General features: G+C 37.2%; 3 protein-coding genes across 12 annotated transcripts; all 3 read right to left on the minus strand.

Moving 5' to 3' along the window:
- Window positions 1-56: 56 nt before the first annotated feature.
- suv39h1a (SUV39H1 histone lysine methyltransferase a) lies at window positions 57-5,831 on the minus strand. Of its 2 annotated transcripts, none has more exons than XM_058785402.1 (6): window positions 5,710-5,787; window positions 5,349-5,487; window positions 4,532-5,191; window positions 4,093-4,239; window positions 669-798; window positions 57-533 (listed from the first exon to the last, which is right to left on the minus strand). In XM_058785402.1, exons 1-6 carry the CDS (start codon window positions 5,718-5,720, stop codon window positions 400-402), a joined length of 1,221 nt encoding a protein of 406 aa, XP_058641385.1. In that variant the 5' UTR covers window positions 5,721-5,787; the 3' UTR covers window positions 57-399. The 2 variants fall into 2 exon arrangements, with proteins under 2 accessions (XP_058641385.1, XP_058641383.1); XM_058785400.1 differs by having other exon boundaries at window positions 61-533; window positions 5,349-5,494; window positions 5,710-5,831.
- An 860-nt stretch (window positions 5,832-6,691) lies between these two features.
- Window positions 6,692-10,814, minus strand: si:dkey-16n15.6 (organic solute transporter subunit alpha). Of its 5 annotated transcripts, none has more exons than XM_058785432.1 (8): window positions 10,724-10,814; window positions 9,226-9,279; window positions 8,867-9,018; window positions 8,719-8,792; window positions 8,466-8,621; window positions 8,252-8,363; window positions 7,358-7,610; window positions 6,692-7,242 (listed from the first exon to the last, which is right to left on the minus strand). In XM_058785432.1, exons 1-8 carry the CDS (start codon window positions 10,731-10,733, stop codon window positions 6,812-6,814), a joined length of 1,242 nt encoding a protein of 413 aa, XP_058641415.1. In that variant the 5' UTR covers window positions 10,734-10,814; the 3' UTR covers window positions 6,692-6,811. The 5 variants fall into 5 exon arrangements, with proteins under 5 accessions (XP_058641415.1, XP_058641416.1, XP_058641417.1 ...); XM_058785433.1 differs by having other exon boundaries at window positions 10,184-10,801; XM_058785434.1 differs by lacking the exon at window positions 10,724-10,814 and adding an exon at window positions 10,026-10,161.
- A 7,602-nt stretch (window positions 10,815-18,416) lies between these two features.
- On the minus strand, window positions 18,417-23,143 carry mapre1a (microtubule-associated protein, RP/EB family, member 1a). 5 transcript variants are annotated; one of them, XR_009272660.1, is made up of 9 exons: window positions 23,019-23,143; window positions 22,345-22,521; window positions 21,881-22,026; window positions 21,561-21,756; window positions 21,140-21,181; window positions 20,671-20,783; window positions 19,314-19,466; window positions 19,121-19,227; window positions 18,417-18,692 (listed from the first exon to the last, which is right to left on the minus strand). XR_009272660.1 is itself a non-coding variant. In XM_058785865.1 (9 exons), exons 2-8 carry the CDS (start codon window positions 22,463-22,465, stop codon window positions 19,177-19,179), a joined length of 822 nt encoding a protein of 273 aa, XP_058641848.1. In that variant the 5' UTR covers window positions 22,466-22,521; window positions 23,019-23,143; the 3' UTR covers window positions 18,417-18,692; window positions 19,166-19,176. The 5 variants fall into 5 exon arrangements, 4 of the variants coding, with proteins under 4 accessions (XP_058641848.1, XP_058641847.1, XP_058641846.1 ...); XM_058785865.1 differs by having other exon boundaries at window positions 19,166-19,227; XM_058785864.1 differs by lacking the exon at window positions 18,417-18,692 and having other exon boundaries at window positions 18,946-19,227; window positions 22,345-22,518.
- Window positions 23,144-23,523: the final 380 nt, after the last annotated feature.

A 23,523-nucleotide genomic window follows, 5' to 3' on the forward strand; every position in this document is an offset into this window, starting at 1 on the left:
TTACATTAAACGTAAAGTGTTATGAATACAATAGCACCATCTGGTGGTAAACAAAGACATCTATAGAGGTAAGCAACATTCTTGACGTGAGAATCGATATCACCTCATACAGTATTAAAAATTTTATTTTATTAACTTGATAAAAGAACATAAAACAGGAATAATTATTGTGGGAAAACGTTATTTTATTAAAACAGTGCTGAAAATGGATTGAATTAATCATTAACTGAATTAATAAAAGCCATCAAGCATCACACATAAAAAATTAAAATCTACTTAAAGTATATATATATGTACACACAAGTAAAAGAATTAATAAACAAACCAAAAAAAAAAAATTAAGATCTTGACATGTATTTTGATGCCTGTCATAGTACACATGCTCGTGTGTAAACTGGATTAAAACAGATATTTCCGGCAGTTCTTTACTCCACACTTGCACTCCATATGGATCCGTTTGATGGCTGATCCTTCAGTTCCAGCCCGACTGAATTCCGAGTCCATTTTGGAACTCTCTGCATTTATTGGATCAACTGCAGCAAAAATGAGGAATACTCATTAGGCATTTACTACAAATGTTAGTGTATAAGATATGGGTTTTCCTTTCGTTATAAGTAGTTCCATGCCTAAAATGTAAGAAAAAAGCAAAAGATTAAAAAATTTCCTACCAGTCATCTTGTAGTCGAAGGTGAGCTCTTCTCCTGCTTTGATCCCTCGTTTTGCAAAGAATGCGATTCTGGGAAGTCGCTCATCCAGGTTGTCAATAAAAACATTATACACCTGCAGGTTTGGATCGCACTGGAAAAACAATGGTAAAGATTTACTGATTTCATGCTTTGTGAAGTTTTAAGTTATAATGTTAAAATATTAATTTTATTTCTTAAAAAATATACTGGATAAGCAACTATTTTCTATTTAATAGATTTTAATTCATTCCTGTCATGGCAAAGATGAATTTTCAGCAGGCATTGCTCCAGTCTTCAGTGTCACATGAGCCTTCAGAAATCGTGATTCGGTGCTCAAGAAACATTTCTTATTATTATCAATATTGCTGTTTAATACCTGGTGTATGTAAATTTCCAATGTGGTTCTGTTTCTTATTTTTCATATTCATTCGCACAGTATATTCCATACGAGTTATCCTTTATGATTCTTTTATTGTTGTTATACTAATTTTACATATTCATATTAATGTTTTATGTTACTCATATACTCAATATTTTAATTTATTCTTCTTTATTACTGCTATTTTCTTCATATTCCATTGACGAACTATATTTTTCTTTGTTTGGCATATAAATGTTGGAAACTTATTCTCTACAGAATATTTTTGTTGATAGATGTTTTGCAATTTGTCTTTTCTGTTTTTCTGGGTACTAAGTGTTAAAATTGTGATACTTTTTTTTCAGGATTCTTTGATTAACAAGGTTCAGAATAATTATTTGAACTTTTTTGTAACTGTGTAAAATTCTTTCCTGACACTTTAAAAAAATAAATAAAATAAAAGTAAAAAAATAAAATAAAAAATCTTACTGACCCCAAAAGGTAATTAAAAAATAAAATAAAATAAAAAATATTTTTGTGTTTTTTTTTTCTATTAAAGGGGTCATCGGATTCCCATTTTCCACAGTTTGATATGATTCTTTAGGGTCTTAATGAAAAGTCTATAACAAACTTAAAATTTCTCAATGGTTGTGTAAAACAACACCCTTTTTACCCTGTCAAAAACAGCTCTGTTTACAGCAAGCCGTTATGTTGCATGTTCCTTTAAATGCAAATGAGCTCTGCTCACCCCGCCCCTCTCTTCCGAGCTACTCTCTGAGAGACTGTAAACTTAAGCCACATTCATCATGAAACTTGCTAACTAGCACACTAATAGGAAAGGCAATTTGCAGAGATTCATAAAAAAAAAAAAAACAACCTTAAGGCCTTTCCACACTGAAACGAATATCGGATGCGATGACACGCTAGAATAAAACAATAGATTTCTATGGATGCTTCCACATGCAAATGTTTTTCTTTTTTCGACCAGTCTGACGAATCTTTTCAGTTTCGCAAAGCAAAAACAAGGGTCCAATAAGATTGGAGCATTACGTCACATGCCCGGAGCACCTGCTGTTGCACAAAAGGGTGAGAATGGTGGTGCTGTTTCGAAAACCAGAGAAACAGAAGAAGAGTCTCCTGGATAAGAGAGTGGATGCTGAGTTCTTGTTATCATTGGTATTGGAGAACAGATTTATTATCACATGCACAGAAACATTTCTAATAATTCTCTACTGAATCATGTGATCTGTAAAGCACCGTCCGTTCTTCCACGTGCGCGTGTTATGAGTCAGAGCGTGTTCACTCTCTAGTCTAGATCTTCCATATTAAAAAAAAATAGAGCGAAACATTTTTCTACACATGATATATGAAAGCAAAAAAAAGTCTAATGTGAAATAGACATACGATTATGACAATATATTTTGTTTTTCTATGTTTTTTGTATGTAGCTCATGGTTTTATTTATAACAATAAAGGATTTTTATGACAAATATTAGCAGTGTAGCATTATTAAACATACAAAGAGTGTCTTCCTATTATAGAATCAAAATCAACTATAAATCACAATCGGAAGTTATTACAATCACTCAATGATGATTTAAAGTGGGTAAGCAAATACATTAATAATTACATACATTTTCAAGTGTAGCTTGATGCTAATTGTACTTCTAATTATATTTTAGGATGTAGCCTATTCTTGTAAGCATTATAGATAGTTTGTGTTTCTGGTGTAGAACCAAACTTTGTTTATCTTAATTTAGATGTTAAATCATATACGAGATACATATCGGAGGATAAATGCATTGATGGTCAGCGCCACCTAGCGTGCAGGCGTGAATTAGCAGAAGGCAAACAATAGTTTCGCGGTCGGTGTGAAAGCACTGTTCGTTGGCGATTCGCCTCGCTTTTTCGCATCGCACTTAGTGTGGAAAGGCCTTTATGTTCACTTCTGTAGGTGAAGCTGGATCACGAATGATTCGCGCGAACATAGACGCATTTAGGTAGATCGGGGGGGCGCATTCCCTTCAGAAACAAACGTACTCCACTGCGTCTTCAGCGGCTCAGATGTCGGGAGTAAATGACGACTACTATGTTCATTATTACATCCAACAACAGATCCAACAATCACTTATTGAGGAGCCATTCTTGTCTACAACCGCTCCGGCATCGAAACAATGGCGGACTGATGACAGCTCACTCAGGGCGGAGCTGTGATAAAACGCTAGTGTCAATCAACAATCGTGGGAGGGGCCTGTGCAGAACTACGTCATTCTGCCAATAATCTGAGATCGACCTGATATGAGAAAGGGGTTTGGATTTATTGAGATTTTTAAAAAAGCACTGGGTGGATTTTTATCATTATAGGGTTGCTGTGTACACACACTGCCAAGACACATTTCAGTTCAAACAACATGTAAAATAAGGTGACCATACGTGCCATGTTTCCTGGATGTGTCCTTGCCAGGATTTGTTTTGGCTTTGTTTTCCTGTTTTCATGCTTGCTGAAGGTAATGATCGAAACGTAGTTTGACCAATAACATGCAGGCATTGTACATAATGGACCAATCATGGTGTGTGTGAGAAGGTGTGATCTACAGTCAAAGCCATTCAATTAAGTGTGTTCGACTTAAAAGCAGCGCGGCTCAGATTAATCAGTGTTTGACATCAAAGTACCTCGAGAGCATTTTGAAAGCATAAGGAACCATCTGAATGGTACTTTGATGTCATACACCGATCGCTCTGCGCACGCAAACAAAGCCAAAACCTAGATATTTTAGGCCATATAGAAATCCTGGCCAGGACACATCCGGGAAAATTGGCACTATGTAAAAGTGAATTTTGCATCCGATGACCTCTTTAAATGTTTCTAAACATGGCAAAAATATCTGAGTACAGGTTACTATAATGCCAGCATTCATTAACGATTAACATCAAGAAAACACATATTCATGCAACATACCTTCTATAAATAAAAATCACTTTACAAGAATCTGTTCCAAATTACTTGATAGAGAGCCAAGATGATGTGTACAGCTAGTTAGTGCTCACGCTGTGGTTGACAAAGTGAGAGATGTTTCCATAATGAGCCGCATCGATGGTGTAGACGTCATCCACATAGTCCAGATCAAACAAGTAGGTGATGCCCTGCTTATCGTACACCACTCCTCTCCTCTCTGCTTCCTCTGTCGTGATGATCTGGTGTAACACACAGCTGACAGCAGGTCAGTTATCAACATTCACAGAACAGGATTCACCCAAATAAAACAAATTACAGGGATAAAATATAAAGAAAAATATCTGTACCATTTTTTGTCTATTTTGGATCCCATTGACTTTCATTGTATATACATAAACAGTTCAAGCATTCTTCAAAATACCTTTTGTCAGACTTAATATATTACATATGAATACATAATTACATATTTTTGGTGTTTACACAGGTTTGGAATGACATTTACTTGGTGAACTATCCCTTTAACTTGCTTACCTCTCCAAGATACTCCATAACGAAGCTGTTTTTGTAAATCCTCTGTAGCGTCCGCACTCCCCAACCTCTGCCATTGGTTGTTTTAAAGATGCATAGATCATACTGAATACCTTTTTGCACAACCCTGTTTGCACAGCCTGGCCCACATCTGCACTTGGAGTTACACTCGTAGATGGGCACACCGGGCATCACTTTCACCTGTCTGCTGTCATTATATGCCCTCCGACGCTTCAGCAGCCCTGGACAGCAGCCGTCAACTGGCTGAGAGAAGCAATCATCACACTCACAGCCCACTATCGCTGGATTCACATCCACTCCTTTCCCTAACTTATTCTCATTAATGTAGGTGAAGTTCTTAGGAGGCCCGTCCAGGTTGATCTCATTACAGACGAATATGTGGCCCTTCTGCTTGCAGGTCCGGTTCATGAGGTCTTCCCATTTCTGAAGCTTCATACGTTGCTTGGCCTTTTGGAGAAGGAAGGAGACTATAGGGGCACTTAAAGACTCTGGATCAAGCGGGTTGTTGGCCTGAAGCAGAGCAGCCTTCATGTCTTGTCGGAACTGATTTAAGAGTATGGGGCATTTAAGATTTCTGAGAGGCTCCCATGTGTTTTCTGACTCCGTGTAGCCTTTCCACTTGACCAGGAAGAACTCTCGACCCTGAACAGGGAGATTTTAAAGGTTACAGTGATATGAATCATGTAAATTGGGAATATGATATAGTTGAAACAGTTCTGAAGATGGTGGTATTTGAAACAGTTGGAGCCACAATTGACTAGATCACAGTTGTACATACAACGCATAATTAATATCTCACCTTGTGTTTTTTGTAGTTACACAAATACTCCACTTCGTAGTCATTAAAGTTGTTCTTTGCCACATTCAGCTGCTTGCAAACAACTCTTTCTCTGCGGCACAGAGCCTGGAGGTCCTCCCATGAAAGTTTACATGACACCCTGCAATCTTAAACCATATGTAAGGGGCTCCATAATGTTTATTCCTTACGAAACTACTGTAGCCTTAAACACCTTAGTGTCACTTGCTGTGCGTACACGAGTAATGTTATTAACTATTTAAAAGCTCCCTAGTATGACAGTATTTAAAACCGCACGTTTGTTCGTTGTAGTGTATTTGGGGCGCGCACTATTCGCCATTTGAAGAAAGAAACGAAATCCTACCTTTCAAACATTGCGCCATGGTCGGCTCGAACAGGCTGGGTGGTGGTGGATTCCCAATGCCGGAAAAACGCGTTACGGCATTCACATTGATGATTGGTCGAGCTGTAGCTAGGAAAAGGATACCTAACGCTTATTGGTCAATCCCATTGACCGCGGCATTGTGCGTAACTTGATGCCGCAATGAAGGTCGTCCAGTGTCAACAACTGAAAATCACGATTTGTTTTTGTATTATTTGTTATTTTACTTTATTTAAGATGAACAAAAACATTACAATTTTAATGAACAAGTCCTGAAGTTGTCTGCATAAAAATTAATTCGGCAAAGAAATCGCCAGGGTTCCCTGCTAAAAAACAAAACAAAAAAAACAATAGAAGCGCAATAGAAACCATTACAGAAATTCCAATGGTTTCCATTAAAATACCATAATAAACCATTAGCTTTTTCCAGTAAAACCATTACAAAATTCCTTTTTGTAGTGTGTTTTTGGGCATTTTTCCAATAGTATTTAACATCCCACCAATAAAATCCCTCACATACCAGTAGACACCATAATAGTTTCCATTAAAACCAATACAGTTCCCATTATAACCATTAAAACCATTACATTTTCTATTGTGTTTTGGGCAGGGTTCTATTGTTTTTTCAGCAGGGTTGTGTCATATTTAATTTTTGCCCAGAGTAAATTCAGTATTGAGTGAGTCTACCCTGGTTCATCTTTAGGTTTATAGGCTCAAATGTAACTCTATAGCATCCACAATTTAACCATTGATAAATATGTAATTTATTTATTTTTTCTTAACGTAGTCTATCTGGGGCCTAGTCTTTACACTTTAAGAATTGGGAATCGTAAATTATTGTGTACTTTTTTTCTAAAAATGTACTAAACTGTACATTTAAATAGTAAACTTAAGGTACTATATTAGAGATTACAAGTAATAAAATCTTATTATGTTAGTGAGATTTACATTTCATTACACTGCACTTTTAAATACCTTAATTTAGTTTCCTGACCCCAGTGGAGTCACAGACAAATAAAATGGAATAATGTCACAACTAAAGTATAAGACTATACAAATATATACATTTTTCTCTCTTTTTCTTCTATACAACAGTAACATCACCATTGTTAACATGGTTAATTTCAGCACTGACAGTAATTGTCGGCCGGTCCACACTCATGGAGTCCTCAGGTGATGAAGTACACACTTTCCCAGTGTTTGCCACAGTTTGCAGTCTGTGCTGTAAGGGGAACGGGAAGCGGTCCAGTGGTGCGTGTTCAATTTTACAGAGGCTGTCTTCACTGTCACTATTGTATCCGAGGTTAGAATGGCATGGATCATCTTCTTGAGAGGAGAGCTGCACAGCGATTGGCAGCTCATCTTCTGTCTGAATTGCCTTTTCATTGAGAGCTCTTATGACATCAACTTCTATTTCTTCACCCTCTTCATGACAGGGTTCAACTTTCCGGAATGTGTGATGCGCAAAGAGGCTGATGCAGAACATCTCCACAATTACAGAATAGTGGTAGATTACTTAAAGAGACCACAGGAAAGAGAGAGACCAAATGAGAGAATTAAATTGCAAGTTTACCAGATTCCAGATCCAAAAACTGTTGGGAAATCAATAGTAATGTTTTATGAATCTTACATTGAGACCGAAACAGGTCAGAGAAGGGAGGAGTGCAGGGGATGACATTCAGTGCACCCATGGTCTCCAGAATCCCACTCTGTAGTCCACAAAGGACCAGGATGACAATGATGCAAATAAACTTGGCTCGAAGACTATATCCAGGCAATGCCCTTTTTGTGGCTTTATAAAACAGCAAGTAGCCGTAGAAAGACAGAAACGTGGATATGGCAATGATGCCGTTGACATACATGTTGAGATTAACTGAATTCACCTAGGAGAAACAGATTATGAAGAGTCACATAATGTAGGTCAGAAAATAAGCCAAATCTACTTTGCATATACGAGAGTGATTTTTTCCCTAAACCAGTGAAAACCCTGCTTCACAGCAAATTCTAAAAACTGGTCATGTCAATCACTAATTTATAATGTAATATAATAGATTTTAAAATTGAGTTTTTTCCTGCTGAATTTTTCATGAGCTTTTCTCCAGTTGTCAGTGTCACATGATCTTTCAGAAATAATTTAATACACTGATTTGGCTCTCAATAAATATTTCTTATTATTATCAATGTTGAAAAAACATTTTTGTTTAATATTTTTGTGTAAATCATAAAAAATATATATCACAAAATTTTAAGCAAAAAACAGATGTTTTACTGTATTTTTGATCAAATAAACGCAGACTTTAAGAAACCTTAAAAAAATAATTTGAATCTTTTGACCTGTAGTGTACTCCAAATAAAAGGTAATGCTTAAGCACCTTATGAATGGAACTAAGTATTCAAGAAACATTTTGTGATCTTGAAGAAGAGGTTTATTCATTTTAGTTGAATCCAAACTTCTCACTTTATAGGTCTATCATAAAAATACTGCACTAATAGTAAGCGTAGAACAATAGTGTATTGTACTCACATCCCCATAGTCGTATTGCTCATCAGTCCAGAGGACAAGAGTGAGGAAGAACAAGACAGTTCTGACCACAGAGAGCTGAAGAACAGCAGCCATCATCCAGCCCACGCTGGTCCTAATGGAATACAAAAGTTAAGATTTCACTGTTATAATGAAACACACTAATAATTATAAATTTACTTCAACTTAAGCATTTATGCAAGTGTATGTGAAGTACTTGTTGATGTTGAAGAGAGGAAGACAGCAACAGCAACAGCAAGGGAAGGGGTTTGGAGACACCTGCTCCCCTGCTAACATCTCCAGCATGCGAGTCTTTCCACCAAAGAAGTCTTTGATAAGACCCATGAACTTCAAGAGTGTAATGGAGTGATAACTGCCAAGAAATACAAAACAATCCATACAGATATGACCGGCCATTCGGATCACTATGTGCAATTTGATTTCAACAGTAGAAGTCAAAAGTCACTCACAGAGATGCAATGAAGTTGCACAGAGATGAAGAGCGTGGAACATATAGCGCAATGATAGACGTCATCCCGAAGACCTGTCAAAGAAACAAAATGTCACCAAAGGATAACTAAAGGAATGAAATGAATGAATGAGAAGGTACTGCTTTACTGGATATATTCCCAGGATCCACAGGCTGAGACGTCTACGCCGCTGAGAGGGGACATGACGCAGAAAGAAGCCGATCTCCTCCATGAAGAGAGCAAGAAGAAGCACAGCAAACACAGCAGGAACGAGGAACAGCCAGAGATCATTCTTGGCCACTATAAGCAGAAGAAACAAAACCAAAACTTATTATTTATTATTAAGTTATTATTTAACTTACAAATAATACAGTGTATAATCATCCATGTCTTACATTAAAACATTCTGTCTTTCCTGTCATTATCCAGGGAAAATTATTTTCAGCATTGTAACACAGGCAGGCTCCATAAGCACGCAAACATCATTCGGCTTGATACATCTCTTACCTTTAAAGAACTCAGATGACAGAGGAATTCCACCTCCCATGAATGTGCAGTTGTCTGCTTTCCCCATTGTTCAGTGAAATCAGAAAAACACACGAAACACCAGAATTTCGATTAGGAGCACTTAGATGTCAGGATCAAAATAAATGAATACCCACTTATCTGTTATCAGTTCAGGTGCAAACCCCAGTTGCTTAGATAAATGGGCAATTGTGTATAAAGAGTTTTGACAAATCTATAACAAGGTGGCTTCCTATTGCCTAAGGGGTGTCCTTCTGAGCTCATTTATTAATGATTGACTTAAACACAGGTGACAGGTAGAGGGCCAAGTCCATCTTCCCACAGGTCTGTACTGTCTCAGACAACCTCTTCTTTTATGCTCGGAATAAAGTACATGGGAAATGTGTAAACCGATACAGTTCTTTAAAAAAAATTGTAAAAAAAACAATTTGAAGGAACGATAAAATATGTAGCAAACCATTATCTGCCTATAAAAAGTGATTTTGCAATTTTATAATTTACATTGTTTGATGTTACATGGCAGGGCTGTTCTAGGGTGAGTGGATATCCGGGGCCCCGAGACATTAATGTATGTGTCAGAATACACGGGATACACTTCAAATAAAATAAATGTTACATTGGCTAAGTGGCTTAAGGTTTTTTAAGAGGCATGTATCGTATAATTAATTATCATTTGTAGCCCTACTAACAAACTGCATAAATAATATTATGAGATTAATGTTTTAAATATAAAATTTAGAACGCAGAAATAAGAAATGCTAGAATAAGAAAAAATACAATACCTTTAAAATGAGACTAAAATTGCCAGCAGGTGGCAGCAAGCTCCTGTCTTAATGACCGTGTACCTTGCATTCATTCGATTTTTGATTTAAAATAGAAAACAGAAACATTTTCATTTTGTTTGTTTTTTGTTTTTTTAAATGAAAAAACAAGAAATCACCTTGATTTTCCGTTTTTACACTCAGGGGTAGAACATGGATAAACTGGCTGTATCCGAAATCCGAAATCGCCCCCTAAACCCCGAAACGCCCCCTAAACTATTTGAGGGGACGGCCATTTTAAGTGGTGTTGGAAACCATAGTGGACGTTCTCGAGTGCACTCATTCAATCCCACAATGCACCGCAAAAACGAGTGTACAACCGATGTACACTCAAGGGCTAGAGTTAACCCCTAATGCACTGTGAGAGTCGCGCGCAAAGTGAATTCCCGCGTCTCGCCAGAAGATGGCGCACGCAGCTGAATCATCCATTCGTTTATTTTAGAAGCGCTCGTCCAAGGCGTAATACAGCGTAATACAACACAGGCACAAATTAATTGTAAATTGACTATTAGGGTTTACACATAATTTCCGTAACAGAGTTCAAGATAAATCCTTCAATCTTACTACTGGAGCTGCCCGTTTCAAATGATTATTAAACAGCAAGCAAATATGCAAAAGCGGCAGTTCTTCCGGTGCGCTCAGTATCCGAATTCACTCACAGGTTTTCATTCACTCCTTCATGTGAACTGAATGAGTGGACTAATGTAGGGAATAGTTAATGAGGGTGTAGGGGACGATTTCGGATACAGCCCTGGAATGTTCGATTTCCAAGTGTGGGCGGAAATGAAACGCCCCTTTTCACTGATTGGTCAAGCAACGATCAAACGTCGTCTTCAATTTTGTGCAACAGAATAAGAGTCCTCCGCTGTTAAAGCATTTATCTCCCTCTCATCAAACAACCAGACTAACAAATGGTTTGACACAAACCATACTGGGGCAGCGCCTAGACAGGGCTTACTTCTGTGTAGGCATAGATTTTATATGGCAAATATTAGGTGCTTATTGCAGAATAGCCATCTTTGCACTGTGGCACAGAAACTGCATCTTAAGTTGAATTTAGATGTATTTACACAATTAATGCTGCTCAGATGGCAGTAAATGCATTAACACAGCAAGTGCATTACGGAATGAGATTAATGTTTTAAATAAAAACATTTTGAATAGCCTACAGAAAAATGAAATGAGCGACAAAATGAAACAATTGGATACTTGAATTATGAAGGTTACATCGCCAGTAGGTGGCAGCAAGTCATTTTGTTGATGAATGAGTCATAGAGTCATTAATTCAACCGATTTGTTCAAAATGCCGATTTGTTCATTTAACCACTTACTCAAACGATTCATTCAAAGACTCGGATTCATTCAAGAATGAAACGCCTTGTTTTAAGTCAAATAAAACACACTGTGTTGTGTCTAAAATGAAATCAATTTATAGCCTACTCATTATTAATGAAACTGTACTGTCTAAAATAAAAGTTAGGACTACTGTGTATTCACAATAAAATCAATAGACCTACTGGTCTGCGCTTCACTATAATGTAAATGTTAGGCAGCTTTGCCACACAGATTTTGATAACTGGACAGCTAAATAAAATGTGCGGTGCGCCAAAGAAATAGACATTAAAGTCTGCCACATCCGATGCTAACCAGTCCCTTCACATAATCAATTCAATTCATACTGATTTATTGGCATGACATACTTAGATACATATTGCCAAAGCATTGTACATAGAGTAAAAACAAAACAAAAATACATATAATATACATCCATAAATAAACAAAACAAAATACATGTAAATACATCCATATATATATTTATATAAACATTATGCAGATGTGTTCACTCTTTACTTCTTAGTTTGTGGCATTTATAAATATGATGTGCTACCAAAGAGGAAGTGGGTCCTTCACCAAGTAATATTCCTTATTTGTAATTTTCATGGAGTGACTGGAACTCAGGGATAATCTTCTGTATTTGACTGTACAGTGCGTCTCTTAAGGATGTGTATTTGTCACAGTGGAGGAGGAAGTGTTCCTCCGTCTCAACCGATTCAGATTTACATTCACTACAGATTCGTTCTTCTTTAGGTAACCACATCTTTTTTTGTCGTTTTCTTTCTATGGTCACTCAGTCTGTACTTCGTCAGTAAATGTCTGTGAGTTATATTCCTGACTGAGACCAGATAGTCAGCCAGACTGTACTCTCTCTTGAGTTTCAGATAACATTGGAGACAACTTTGGTCTTTGCATTGTTCTTTCCAATGCTGTATGTACAGTGAGGAAAATAAGTATTTGAACACCCTGCTATTTTGCAAGTTCTCCCACTTAGAAATCATGGAGGGGTCTGAAATTGTCATCGTAGGTGCATGTCCACTGTGAGAGACATAATCTAAAAAAAAAAAAATCCAGAAATCACAATGTATGATTTTTTAACTATTTATTTGTATGATACAGCTGCAAATAAGTATTTGAACACCTGAGAAAATCAATGTTAATATTTGGTACAGTAGCCTTTGTTTGCAATTACAGAGGTCAAACGTTTCCTGTAGTTTTTCACCAGATTTGCACACACTGCAGGAGGGATTTTGGCCCACTCCTCCACACAGATCTTCTCTAGATCAGTCAGGTTTCTGGCCTGTCGCTGAGAAACACGGAGTTTGAGCTCCCTCCAAAGATTCTCTATTGGGTTTAGGTCTGGAGACTGGCTAGGCCACGCCAGAACCTTGATATGCTTCTTACAGAGCCACTCCTTGGTTATCCTGGCTGTGTGCTTCGGGTCATTGTCATGTTGGAAGACCCAGCCTCGACCCATCTTCAATGCTCTAACTGAGGGAAGGAGGTTGTTCCCCAAAATCTCGCAATATATGGCCCCGGTCATCCTCTCCTTAATACAGTGCAGTCGCCCTGTCCCATGTGCAGAAAAACACCCCCAAAGCATGATGCTACCACCCCCACGCTTCACAGTAGGGATGGTGTTCTTGGGATGGTACTCATCATTCTTCCTCCAAACACGTTTAGTGGAATTATGACCAAAAAGTTCTGTTTTGGTCTCATCTGACCACATGACTTTCTCCCATGACTCCTCTGGATCATCCAAATGGTCATTGGCAAACTTAAGTCGGGCCTGGACATGTGCTGGTTTAAGCAGGGGAACCTTCCGTGCCATGCATGATTTCAAACCATGACGTCTTAGTGTATTACCAACAGTAACCTTGGAAATGGTGGTCCCAGCTCTTTTCAGGTCATTGACCAGCTCCTCCCGTGTAGTTCTGGGCTGATTTCTCACCTTTCTTAGGATCATTGAGACCCCACGAGGTGAGATCTTGCATGGAGCCCCAGTCCGAGGGAGATTGACAGTCATGTTTAGCTTCTTCCATTTTCTAATGATTGCTCCAACAGTGGACCTTTTTCACCAAGCTGCTTGGCAATTTCCCGTAGCCCTTTCCAGCCTTGTGGAGGTGTACAATTTTGTCTCTAGTGTCTTTGGACAGCTCTTTGGTCTTGGCCATGTTAGTAGCTGGATTCTTACTGATTGTATGGGGTGGACAGGTGTCTTTATGCAGCTAATGACCTCAAACAGGTGCATCTAATTTAGGATAATAAATGGAGTGGAGGTGGACATTTTAAAGGCAGACTAACAGGTCTTTGAGGGTCAGAATTCTAGCTGATAGACAGGTGTTCAAATACTTATTTGCAGCTGTATCATACAAATAAATAGTTAAAAAATCATACATTGCGATTTCTGGATTTTTTTTTTTAGATTATGTCTCTCACAGTGGACATGCACCTACGATGACAATTTCAGACCCCTCCATGATTTCTAAGTGGGAGAACTTGCAAAATAGCAGGGTGTTCAAATACTTATTTTCCTCACTGTATGTCTCCTTCTCTTCATTCATAATTTCTTGATTCTTCCAGGTTTTTCAGGGTTGGTGATATTGAGTGCTTTGTTAGTCAGATCTGACACCATTACACAAAGTTTTTGTGTTTACACATTTTTTACACATTTTTTGTGTTTTTAGTGCTTTAAAATGAAGAGAATCTTCAGAACTAGAGTTTAAGTGGATCCAGAACTTTAAAACTCTTTTTTTTAATGATTAGATTTAGGGGGAGATGGCCTAACTCCGCTCTGCAGGCATTATTAGGTGTGTTTCTGTGCACATGAAGGATGCTTCTGCAGAACTCTACATGCAGAGCTTCTAAAGGGTGTTTGTGCCAATCTTTATGGCTATATTACTCGTTGGGCCCCAGATCTCGCTTCCATACAGGGTAATAGGCAGTATGACACTATCGAAAATCTTTGTCCAAATTCTGATGGGGATGTCTATTTTGAATCATTTTGTTCGTATGGCGTGCAGTGCCCTGCTGGCTTTTACAAGTAATGTTTTTATTGCCAAATTGAAATTTCCAGTGGGAGTTAAAACCAGACCAAGATAATTATATTGTAAAGCATGTTGAAGTGTGGTGTTGCTTAAAGTAAATATATGTTCTAGATTTCTGTTTTTTTCCCCTGAAATATCATAATCTTAGTTTTTTGGACGTTGACTTCTAAGTTCCAATCATGGCAGTATTTAATTAAAATGTCAAGGTTGTTCTTGGAGACCTTCTGCTGTTTTAGATAGAATTGGCAAGTCGTCTGCTTACAGTAAATATTTGACTTCTGTGTTGAATAATTGTAGTCCTGGACTGTCTGATTGGTCCAGTAGAGCTGCCAATTCATTGATATATACACTATGTTAAATAAAGTCGGGCTGAGGCAGCAGCCCTGTCTCACTCCTCGCTGTTGAGAAAAATAGTCTGTCCTTTGCTGTCCAATTTTTACTGCACATTTATTTTGGTTATACATGTTTTTAATTAAGTCATATATTTTACCCCCTGCACTTTGAATGATTTTATAAAACAATTCATTATGACAAATGGAGTCAAAAGCCTTCTTAAAATCTATGAAGCATGCAAATATTTTTCCCTCTTTCTTTAGGTGTACATGTTAATTTATTAATGTGTGTAGTGTGTGAATATGGTCAGTGGTTCGTTGTTTAGGGAGGAAGCCAATTTGAGATTTGCTGATGACATTGTGCTGCTTTAGGAAAGATGAAATCCGAGAGTTGATTATAGAGCAAAATACTTTTGCCAAATTACTTGTTACACATATCCCTCTGTAGTTATTAAGATCTGTTTTGTCTCCACTTTTAAAAAGGAGAGATGAGTCCTGTGTTCCAGACCTCAGGAAAAACGCCTGAACTCAAAGCCAAATTAAATTAATTTGAGTAGTGCAATCTGAAGTTCAGGAGAGCTGTTTTTAAGCATCTCATTTTTTATGTTATCAGGGCCACAGGATTTCTTACATTTGAGGGATTTCAGTTTTCCACTCTAAGTTCTTGTTGGGTTATTGGATAATCTAGTGGATTTTGGTTGTTTTTGATACATGATTCAAGAGCATTCAATTTTTCAAGGACTTTTAACTGGTTGGGATTATTCAGAGGGTCAGTTTGATGTGTATAGAGCTTCTCAAAATAATCTTTCCAAATTTGACCATCTTGCATGGCTAGTTCTTGTCGCTTTGTATTGTTTAGACTGTTCCAAGTGCTCCAGAATGACCCTGATCAATTGTGTTTTCGATCTTCTGAAGTGTGTTGTTATAATACCGTAATCCAATTTCTTCTGTCTCAGTGTGTTTTTGTATTGTTTCAGAAGTTCTGAGTGCTTTAAGCGTTATTCTGAGTTGACTGAATCTTTGTGTTTATGATTTGAAATTAATCGTAGCTCTTGTCTTATTGTTTTACAGTCATGGTCAAACCACTTTTCAGAAGGTTTTTGTTTAGCTTGTGATTATATGTGGTAGTTTTATTTAAATTAGCCTTTTTTGCTATATTTTCAAAAATGTCATTAATATGTTTAATTGCTAAATTTATTCCTTTCCAATTATTATCATATGTTGAATTGTTAAACAGTGTTATGGAATTGACAATTTCATTTGACTTCAATATTTTAATATATGTTTCAGCAGCATTACGAGTCCATCTATATGATGTTTTGAGCTTATGTAGATGAATTGGCTTTTTATGAATTTCTCTTGATTTGATGTTTTCACCTTTAATGCAAAGATTGATCTGGCTGTGATCAGACAGGGGTGACTGAGCTTTGACGGTAAGTGCACTGAAATGGGAGGGGCTTATATTTAATATGTCATAATCTATAACACTGTTGCCGAGATTTGAGCTATAGGTAAATTGTCCACAGGAATCTCCTTTGATTCTACCATTGAGGATATAAAGACCTAAAGTTTGACAAAGGTGTGCTGGGCTATTGACTCCAGTATCCTGGTTATTTCTTCTAGGTAGAGTACTGAAGAGATCTTGGGGTAAATGTGTGAACAGATGTTTATCTCCCGAGTTATCAATATAGTCTAATTCTGAACCAGTTCGAGCATTTAGATCTCCACATAGTAAAATTTTCCCCTGAGTTTGATTTTGATTCATTTCTTCCTGTAAAGTGTAAAATACTTCATCGTCTAGTATGGGGAATCTGATGGAGGAATATAAATTCCACAGATAAAAAGGTCTTAATCTAGAATTCCAAAGCTTTTATCCAATTTTAACCAAATGTGATAATCGCTCTAAATGTGTGCGTGTGTCCTAGAAAGTCAGTGCATATAATACCATGATTAAAAATCTATATTTGTTGCTATAGGCCTGCAGTAATCTCATTTTGAAAGATGGTTATATCGGTATTATTCATTTAATATAGTAGCCTACAGATTCCTGAAGCAGCTGCATTTTGCTGTTTAAGTGCTGGTTTAAGAAACGATTGACATTCGGGGCTTTACTGAAAACATTCGGAGCAGTAGCCCCCTTAGCCCACCCCTAGCTGATTTCTATATATTTTTTAAGAATTATATTGGATAATAACTACAAATTAATATGATGCATACTTAAAGGCTGATATAGTTTGAGTCATACTTTGGATTTAAAGTCAGAAGGGTCATTCTTCAGTTGGGGTGGCAAATGAGAGGCAGAATTTGTAAAAATGCTTGTTTGTAAAAATGTATTGCTATGCATTTAAAATTAGTTTAATATGCTATATTCATTCAAATAAAAGCTTAAGAACATTTAGATTTTTAAATAATTTCAATCAAACACTGGTCATTTACAATCAAACAATGTCATTTTGAAGTAACACCACAGACTTTGCAAGTTACTATAGGCTCTGTGGTTTTACCAGGAAAGACAGCAATACCACAGACAAATCAGCCTAAATCCAGACTTTTATAAAATGGAGGCTGCCATCATCATGATTTCAAGATCAGGGGACATTGTGGAAATATTAATAAGTATGTTTTTATCAAAATATTGATTAAAATATGTCAGATCTGCAACATAACACAACATAACACCACATGTTGTCAACATAACACCACAGACACTAATAAAATGTGAAACTGTCAATTGTCAGAAATTTAGCTAACTTTTAGAAAATTAATAAAAGAATGTACTCCCCATTTTATGATTTATTGGTATTTAAAGTTTATTTAAACTGTTGTAAAGTGGAGGGACACCACTTGCCACCACAAATGAAGAATGACCCAGAAAAGAAATCTGACACACAAATAAAAACAATAAAAGCAAACAAATATCGCATTTAACTATAAGTGTGCATAACTTTCAGTAGTAATGTTTAGAATATGTAAAAATATGTATGTGTGTGTGCGTGTAAAATACGCGCATAAAATAAGATGCGACCTGTAGTGCGTTTTGACTGAGGGACTTTTATATTATAAATCAGTGATTGGAGGACGGGTTGGAGACGTATCCGGAAGTCGAACGACAGAAGGCAGAATTCCTTAAAATCGAGCATTTCCAAATAATAATAATAACTTACATCTAATAAATAAACACCTGCTAGTAATTTAAGTAAAATGCAACGCTGCGTCAAAGGGCTTAATCGTGAAATTTTGGAAGTGAAACTTTTATTTTTTGCACAATAGCCTGAACACAATTTAGGCTACTTAAAGGTTTTCTTCAGTAACGTTAACAGGTACATTAACGCGACATCACATTTGATCACTATATCTCCGAGGAGCGACGTGAGTTAAATCATTAATTGCTTTGAGTTGTCTTAAACAGGGCTGTGGCGATCAGCAGATACAGCGATGGAGCAGCAGACTGATGTGGAGGCGGCTCGAGATGCAGCAGATGCGAATGCAGAGCCTCCGTCCCTCTCTTTTCCAGAGGTGTTCCGCATGATTCAAGCAGGGGAGGAGGTTCCTGGACTCCAAAAGCTGGACATAAAACCTTGTCACGAGCAGCCCACGGTTTCTCAAATGCCCAGAAAGTCAAAACCATGGGAAAAATGATTGCTGAAATGTGGACTGATTTACAACACATTTTGCTTGCAAGCAAAAGTCACAAATTAAGTACTTTTTTGCAGTATATGATTTTAATACATAGCAAAAAAGGGATGCTGAATGTAAAATAAAGCATGCAACAAAAAAACTGCCTAACTTGCTCCGATTTTGCATCAAAAGCTGCCTGAAGATGGTGGTATTTGCAACTCAACAGCTTTGGCCAGTTAAGACAAACCCAAAGCCTCTCATGACTCATGTCAAGTGGTTCCTCATGGTCTCGTGTGCTGGTGAAAGGGAAATGCAAAAAGTTAACACACATCCTGCTTCAGAGCTTATTAGAGGAAGTGAACTTCACTCACAACTGGTCAACTAGCATTCAAATGTACAGATCAGAAACTAGATAACAACCAAGCATACCTGAAGGCTGCATGTTTTTTTTTTTTTAACTACAGAATGAATGGATCAGAATAGCTTGCTCATGTTTGAATAAAATACCTTGGGTATGTTTAGTCACTGGCAAGTCAGAACTCAGTGGACTGCTTTATACAAACAACCTTTGATAAGTACTTTATTTTTCATTCACAAAAATAATTTTGTTTTGATGGTCAATAAAAAAAGCTGAAAATTCAAGGTATAGAACTTCCCTGAATAAAAAGACATTCAAAAGTCAAAGTCAAGTGCAGCACAACAGCAGGAATCAGCCAGTATGTACATTTGTGTGTCCAGCAGGGTCATTTTTTTGTTTTAAAACAGTCACCCCTGGATTGGTCAAAACTCCTCTGGTTCCCCCGCCTCATCCTCTGGAATTACAAAACCTTCCTGTTGAAAGACAGAAAACCACAGAACTCAGAGGGCTGAAGACAGTTTTAGTATGAGACTTACTTTAGACTGCAATATACACTTACATCTGTGGCATACAGGATATCCACAATCCTTTGCAGTGTAGGATCACCCTCACCCTCTTTCTCTTGGCAGATGAGCTCGATGTTTCTCAGTTTGCCAAAGTAGAAATCCCTTTCCTTTTCCATGTCAGCAATAGTGCCCTTCAGGTCATTTATCTGCCCAGATGAGCGTAAAAAAAAAAAAAAAAAAAAAAATTACAACATATGTTATAACAATAATGATAAAGCAACAACATCCATCATTTCATCACAATTTCACCATCCAGTTAGGCGCATCAACCATAACTCCAAAAACAGCCAGAAACCTTGGGAGTTATGATTGATGATCAGCTGACTCTCAGACCACATTGATAAAACTGCGGTCCTGCAGATTTGCTTTATTCAACATCAAGAAGATCAGGCCCTTTCTTTCAGAACATGCTTCACAACTCCTTGTTCAAGCTCTTGTTCTGTCCAGGTTGGACTATTGCAGTGCTCTCTTGGCAGGTTTTCCAGCCAGTTCCATCAAATCTTCACAATTAATCCAGAACGTGGCAGCAAAATTAATTTTTAATGAGCCGAAAAGAATGCACGTCACACCTCTGTTCATCAATTTGCCCTGGATACCAACTCGCATACAATTCAAGGCATTGACATTTGCCTATAAAACCACCACTGGCTCTGCACCCCTTTACCTAAATTCATTACTTCAGACTTGTGTGTCCTCTAGAAGCTTACATTCTGCTAATGAACATCGCTTTATTGTGCCATCCCAAAGAGGCACAAAATCACTTTCACTGACTTTTAAATGACATATTCCCTCCCGGTGGAATGACCTGCCCAACTCAATCTGAGCAGCTGAGTCCTTAGCCATCTTCAAGAATCGGCTAAAAACACATCTCTTCCATCTTTGTTTGACCCTCTAACTCTAGCACTCTCTATTCTAATTCTATTCTTAAAAAAAAAAAAAAAAAAAAACCTTGCTACGTGTACTGCGTTAAGCTAACTGAGACTTGTTATAGCACCTGCATATCATTGCTCTTGTGTTGATTTTGATTGCTTCCATTGTCCTCATTTATAAGTCGCTTTGGATAAAAGCGTCTGCTAAATAACTAAATGTAAATGTAAACAACAACAACAATAAATAACTACCAACTATCATTAACAGTACTAATAACTATTATTATTATTAAAATATATTAATAAAAATATTTATAGAAATATAATTGAAAAAACTATGCAAAAAATAACAACCAACTGTAGCCTGTTTTATGTAAGCTGATTTAATAAAGTCTAAAATTAAAGCATCTGAACACAGTGAAAATAATTCTAAAGTAAATGCATTTAACCTTTTCATTTACTATTTTTTGTAAAGTCTTACCATCTGAGTGAGTGCACCCTTCTCTTCATCACCGGCGCCTGTTCCTGTGCCTCGCGTTGCAGCTGGAGCTGTTTTTGGAGCAGATTTAAGTGTTGTGGCTGAACGCTGTGGAGCTGAACATCAAGAACACATCCATCACCTTGTTATACATACTCATCGACCTGCATTGAGGAAAAGGGTCAATTCTATCCTCAAACTGACTAATTGAATAAATTATGAAATGGTTTTATTTCATATATTGAAGCCGAAATTAAACAAGAAAGAAACGTAAAGAAAAATTATAGTTGTTTTAGAATAATTCCACCAACAAGTGCCACAGACCCAAAAGAGAACTGCATGACTTGTTCTTTTAAAATATGCAGTGTTTGGAAATGTAGGAATCACTGTAATGTGAGGAAAAATACCCAGAAGTGAAGCAACCTTGTAAACAATGTGCTTGAACTAAAACTCGCAGTTCTCAATATCTTACCAACAGGGGCCATTGGCTTGACTGCAGGTGTGATGCCTGTGTCTGAAGTGAACAGAAATCCATGCACAGGCATTGTAAGGCTCCAGTCACTCTCACACATGTTAAAACAGCTAAAGCATGTAGGACTAGCCCACTGGTGCGTGACTGGGTCACACCCACATATTTTGGCCTCATAATCCATAACAGCTGCAGCTGTCATGCACCTGTTAGCATTAGGACAGCTAGCTTCCGACAATAATGCTAGTCTCTATATGAACTAGGAATATAGGAACCAAGAAAATGTTGATAATTCTTTTTTTAAATGATAAATCATTCATTGAATATTAGATGGAAATTTATGCATGCTATTTTAACCATTAGGATAAGCCTAAAAAAAGGCTGAAATGGTACCGAGAACTTCCTGTTTGGTCTTTCTCCTTACCTGAGCTGGGTTTCTTTGGTTTGTTAGCAGTAGCTGCTGCTGGACTCTGATTGGTGGGCATATCTTGTCCCTGTCGAGCTGCCACCGGATCATATTCTTTCCCATCATAATTTGCATCAAAAAACTTCTTAAACCATTGCACGAACTCAAAGTTATCCTGGAACTTGCCCTTCACAAGCTTGTCAACAGGAATAATCTGCACAGAGACGTAAAACGTAACAAATTAGTAACGCTACACATAATTGTAATTATGAATATATTTTGTATATCAAAACGGAACGCATGATTTATGTGCTAATGCATTTAAGTGGTTGACATACTTTGCTAACTCCCATCTTTTTGAAGCTGCCTTGAAGGAGTTTGAAGTTATGGATGTATTCGTGCTCAAGTTTGGCTTGGAATTTGACTTTCTTCAGTGGAATACATGATGGGAACAGCATGTCCATGAATTGACAGTAAGCAGCACCTTAAAACACATTATTAAAGACATAGTCAGTAAAAAATAAAATATTTCAGAATTAAAAGGCCATGCAGGTCCCAACCCAAACAAAAACCTCTTTCATCCTCCCTGCACTTACTATCTTTGTCCATTCCCTCACTAACTGCTGACTCAGGCATCGACAAAATCAGCATGCAAATGGCAGTCAACCCACTAATATTATATATGTAAGCTTTATGGTCAAAATGCAAACTAGGCTTTATGTTCATCTCAAACTCTGTCAGTAATTTAATGATGCTCAAGTTGGGTGTGTGAAGTGAAAGGACCAGACAGCTGGTCACGGACCTGTGCACAGTTGCTCGATCTTGGCATGACTCATCTGTAAAGACTCGTTTATCCATGTGAGCATGTCATGGCGGCTGAGGTTTTCACTTGTCACTGAAGTCGAGTACACGTTCACAGCCATGGCTGGGACAAAACCGATGAATTGAAGCTGCTGGAGACACTTTTCCGCTGAAGCTGCTGGACAGAGAGGTTGCAAGAAAAGAGTTAAAGCCTCATTTCCTTAAACACACATTCACACCCTTCAGCCCAGCTACATCATCATCTTTACTTCCTACTTAATGTCACTTCAGTGTTGCTGTATATTTACATCCATCTTAAGGTCTAAATCAAGTAACGTTACATTACTTACGGGATAAAAATCTGATCTTTATTTTAAGAAGTTTGTCTTTTGTTAACTTTTCAGGATTCCGATTTAACGCTCCGCTTTAACGTCAAAGCCAGAATTTTGAATAAGGCAACAACGTTATTCATATAAACAGTTTATGCTCTAGTTGTACGTTTTAACCGTTGTTTGACCTTTTTAACGGTTGAACATTTAAATCATAACATTAGATGACACTTATCCCGTAAGTTATCGTCCAAATAACCAAAACTATCAATAAAGTATTGATTTTCTGTAAAGTAAAGGGTCTCTGTTGTGCGTGTCAAAGATCAAATCAACGGCTTTATCTTACATTTGGTTCTGGATGTGAGTAAACCGGGCTGCAGTTTCACCGGCGTGTCGTTCGTAAAGTGCCGCTTCTGCAGCTGGCTGGGACTCGGGCTGTAAGCCTGAAACCACAGCAGACGCTTACTAACTAATCACAGATGTCAAAATAAAAGTCAGCACTCGCCTATAGGAAATAAACATTTTGCTAACTACTTCAATTTGTCAAAATAAAAGTCATCATTAAACGCATAAAACAAAAAATTAAATGTAAAGAAATCAGCAGTTTTGGTAAATGTAATAATGCAAATAAAAAAAAATACATTTATGTTATGTAGGCTGTATTTTACTGCAAATAAAAAAAAATACATTTATGTTATGTAGGCTGTATTTTACTAATCTAAATTAATCACACACATAACATTTATGTTATTTTCCATTTGCTATTGGTTATGCTTCTATCATTGAGTTACCTATTCTGTTACCTTATCTCATCTATTAAATATTATTATTTAACTAAATTTTAATGTATG

This window comes from Onychostoma macrolepis, chromosome 08 (genome assembly GCF_012432095.1).
Source record: "Onychostoma macrolepis isolate SWU-2019 chromosome 08, ASM1243209v1, whole genome shotgun sequence".
Lineage (NCBI taxonomy): Eukaryota > Metazoa > Chordata > Actinopteri > Cypriniformes > Cyprinidae > Onychostoma > Onychostoma macrolepis.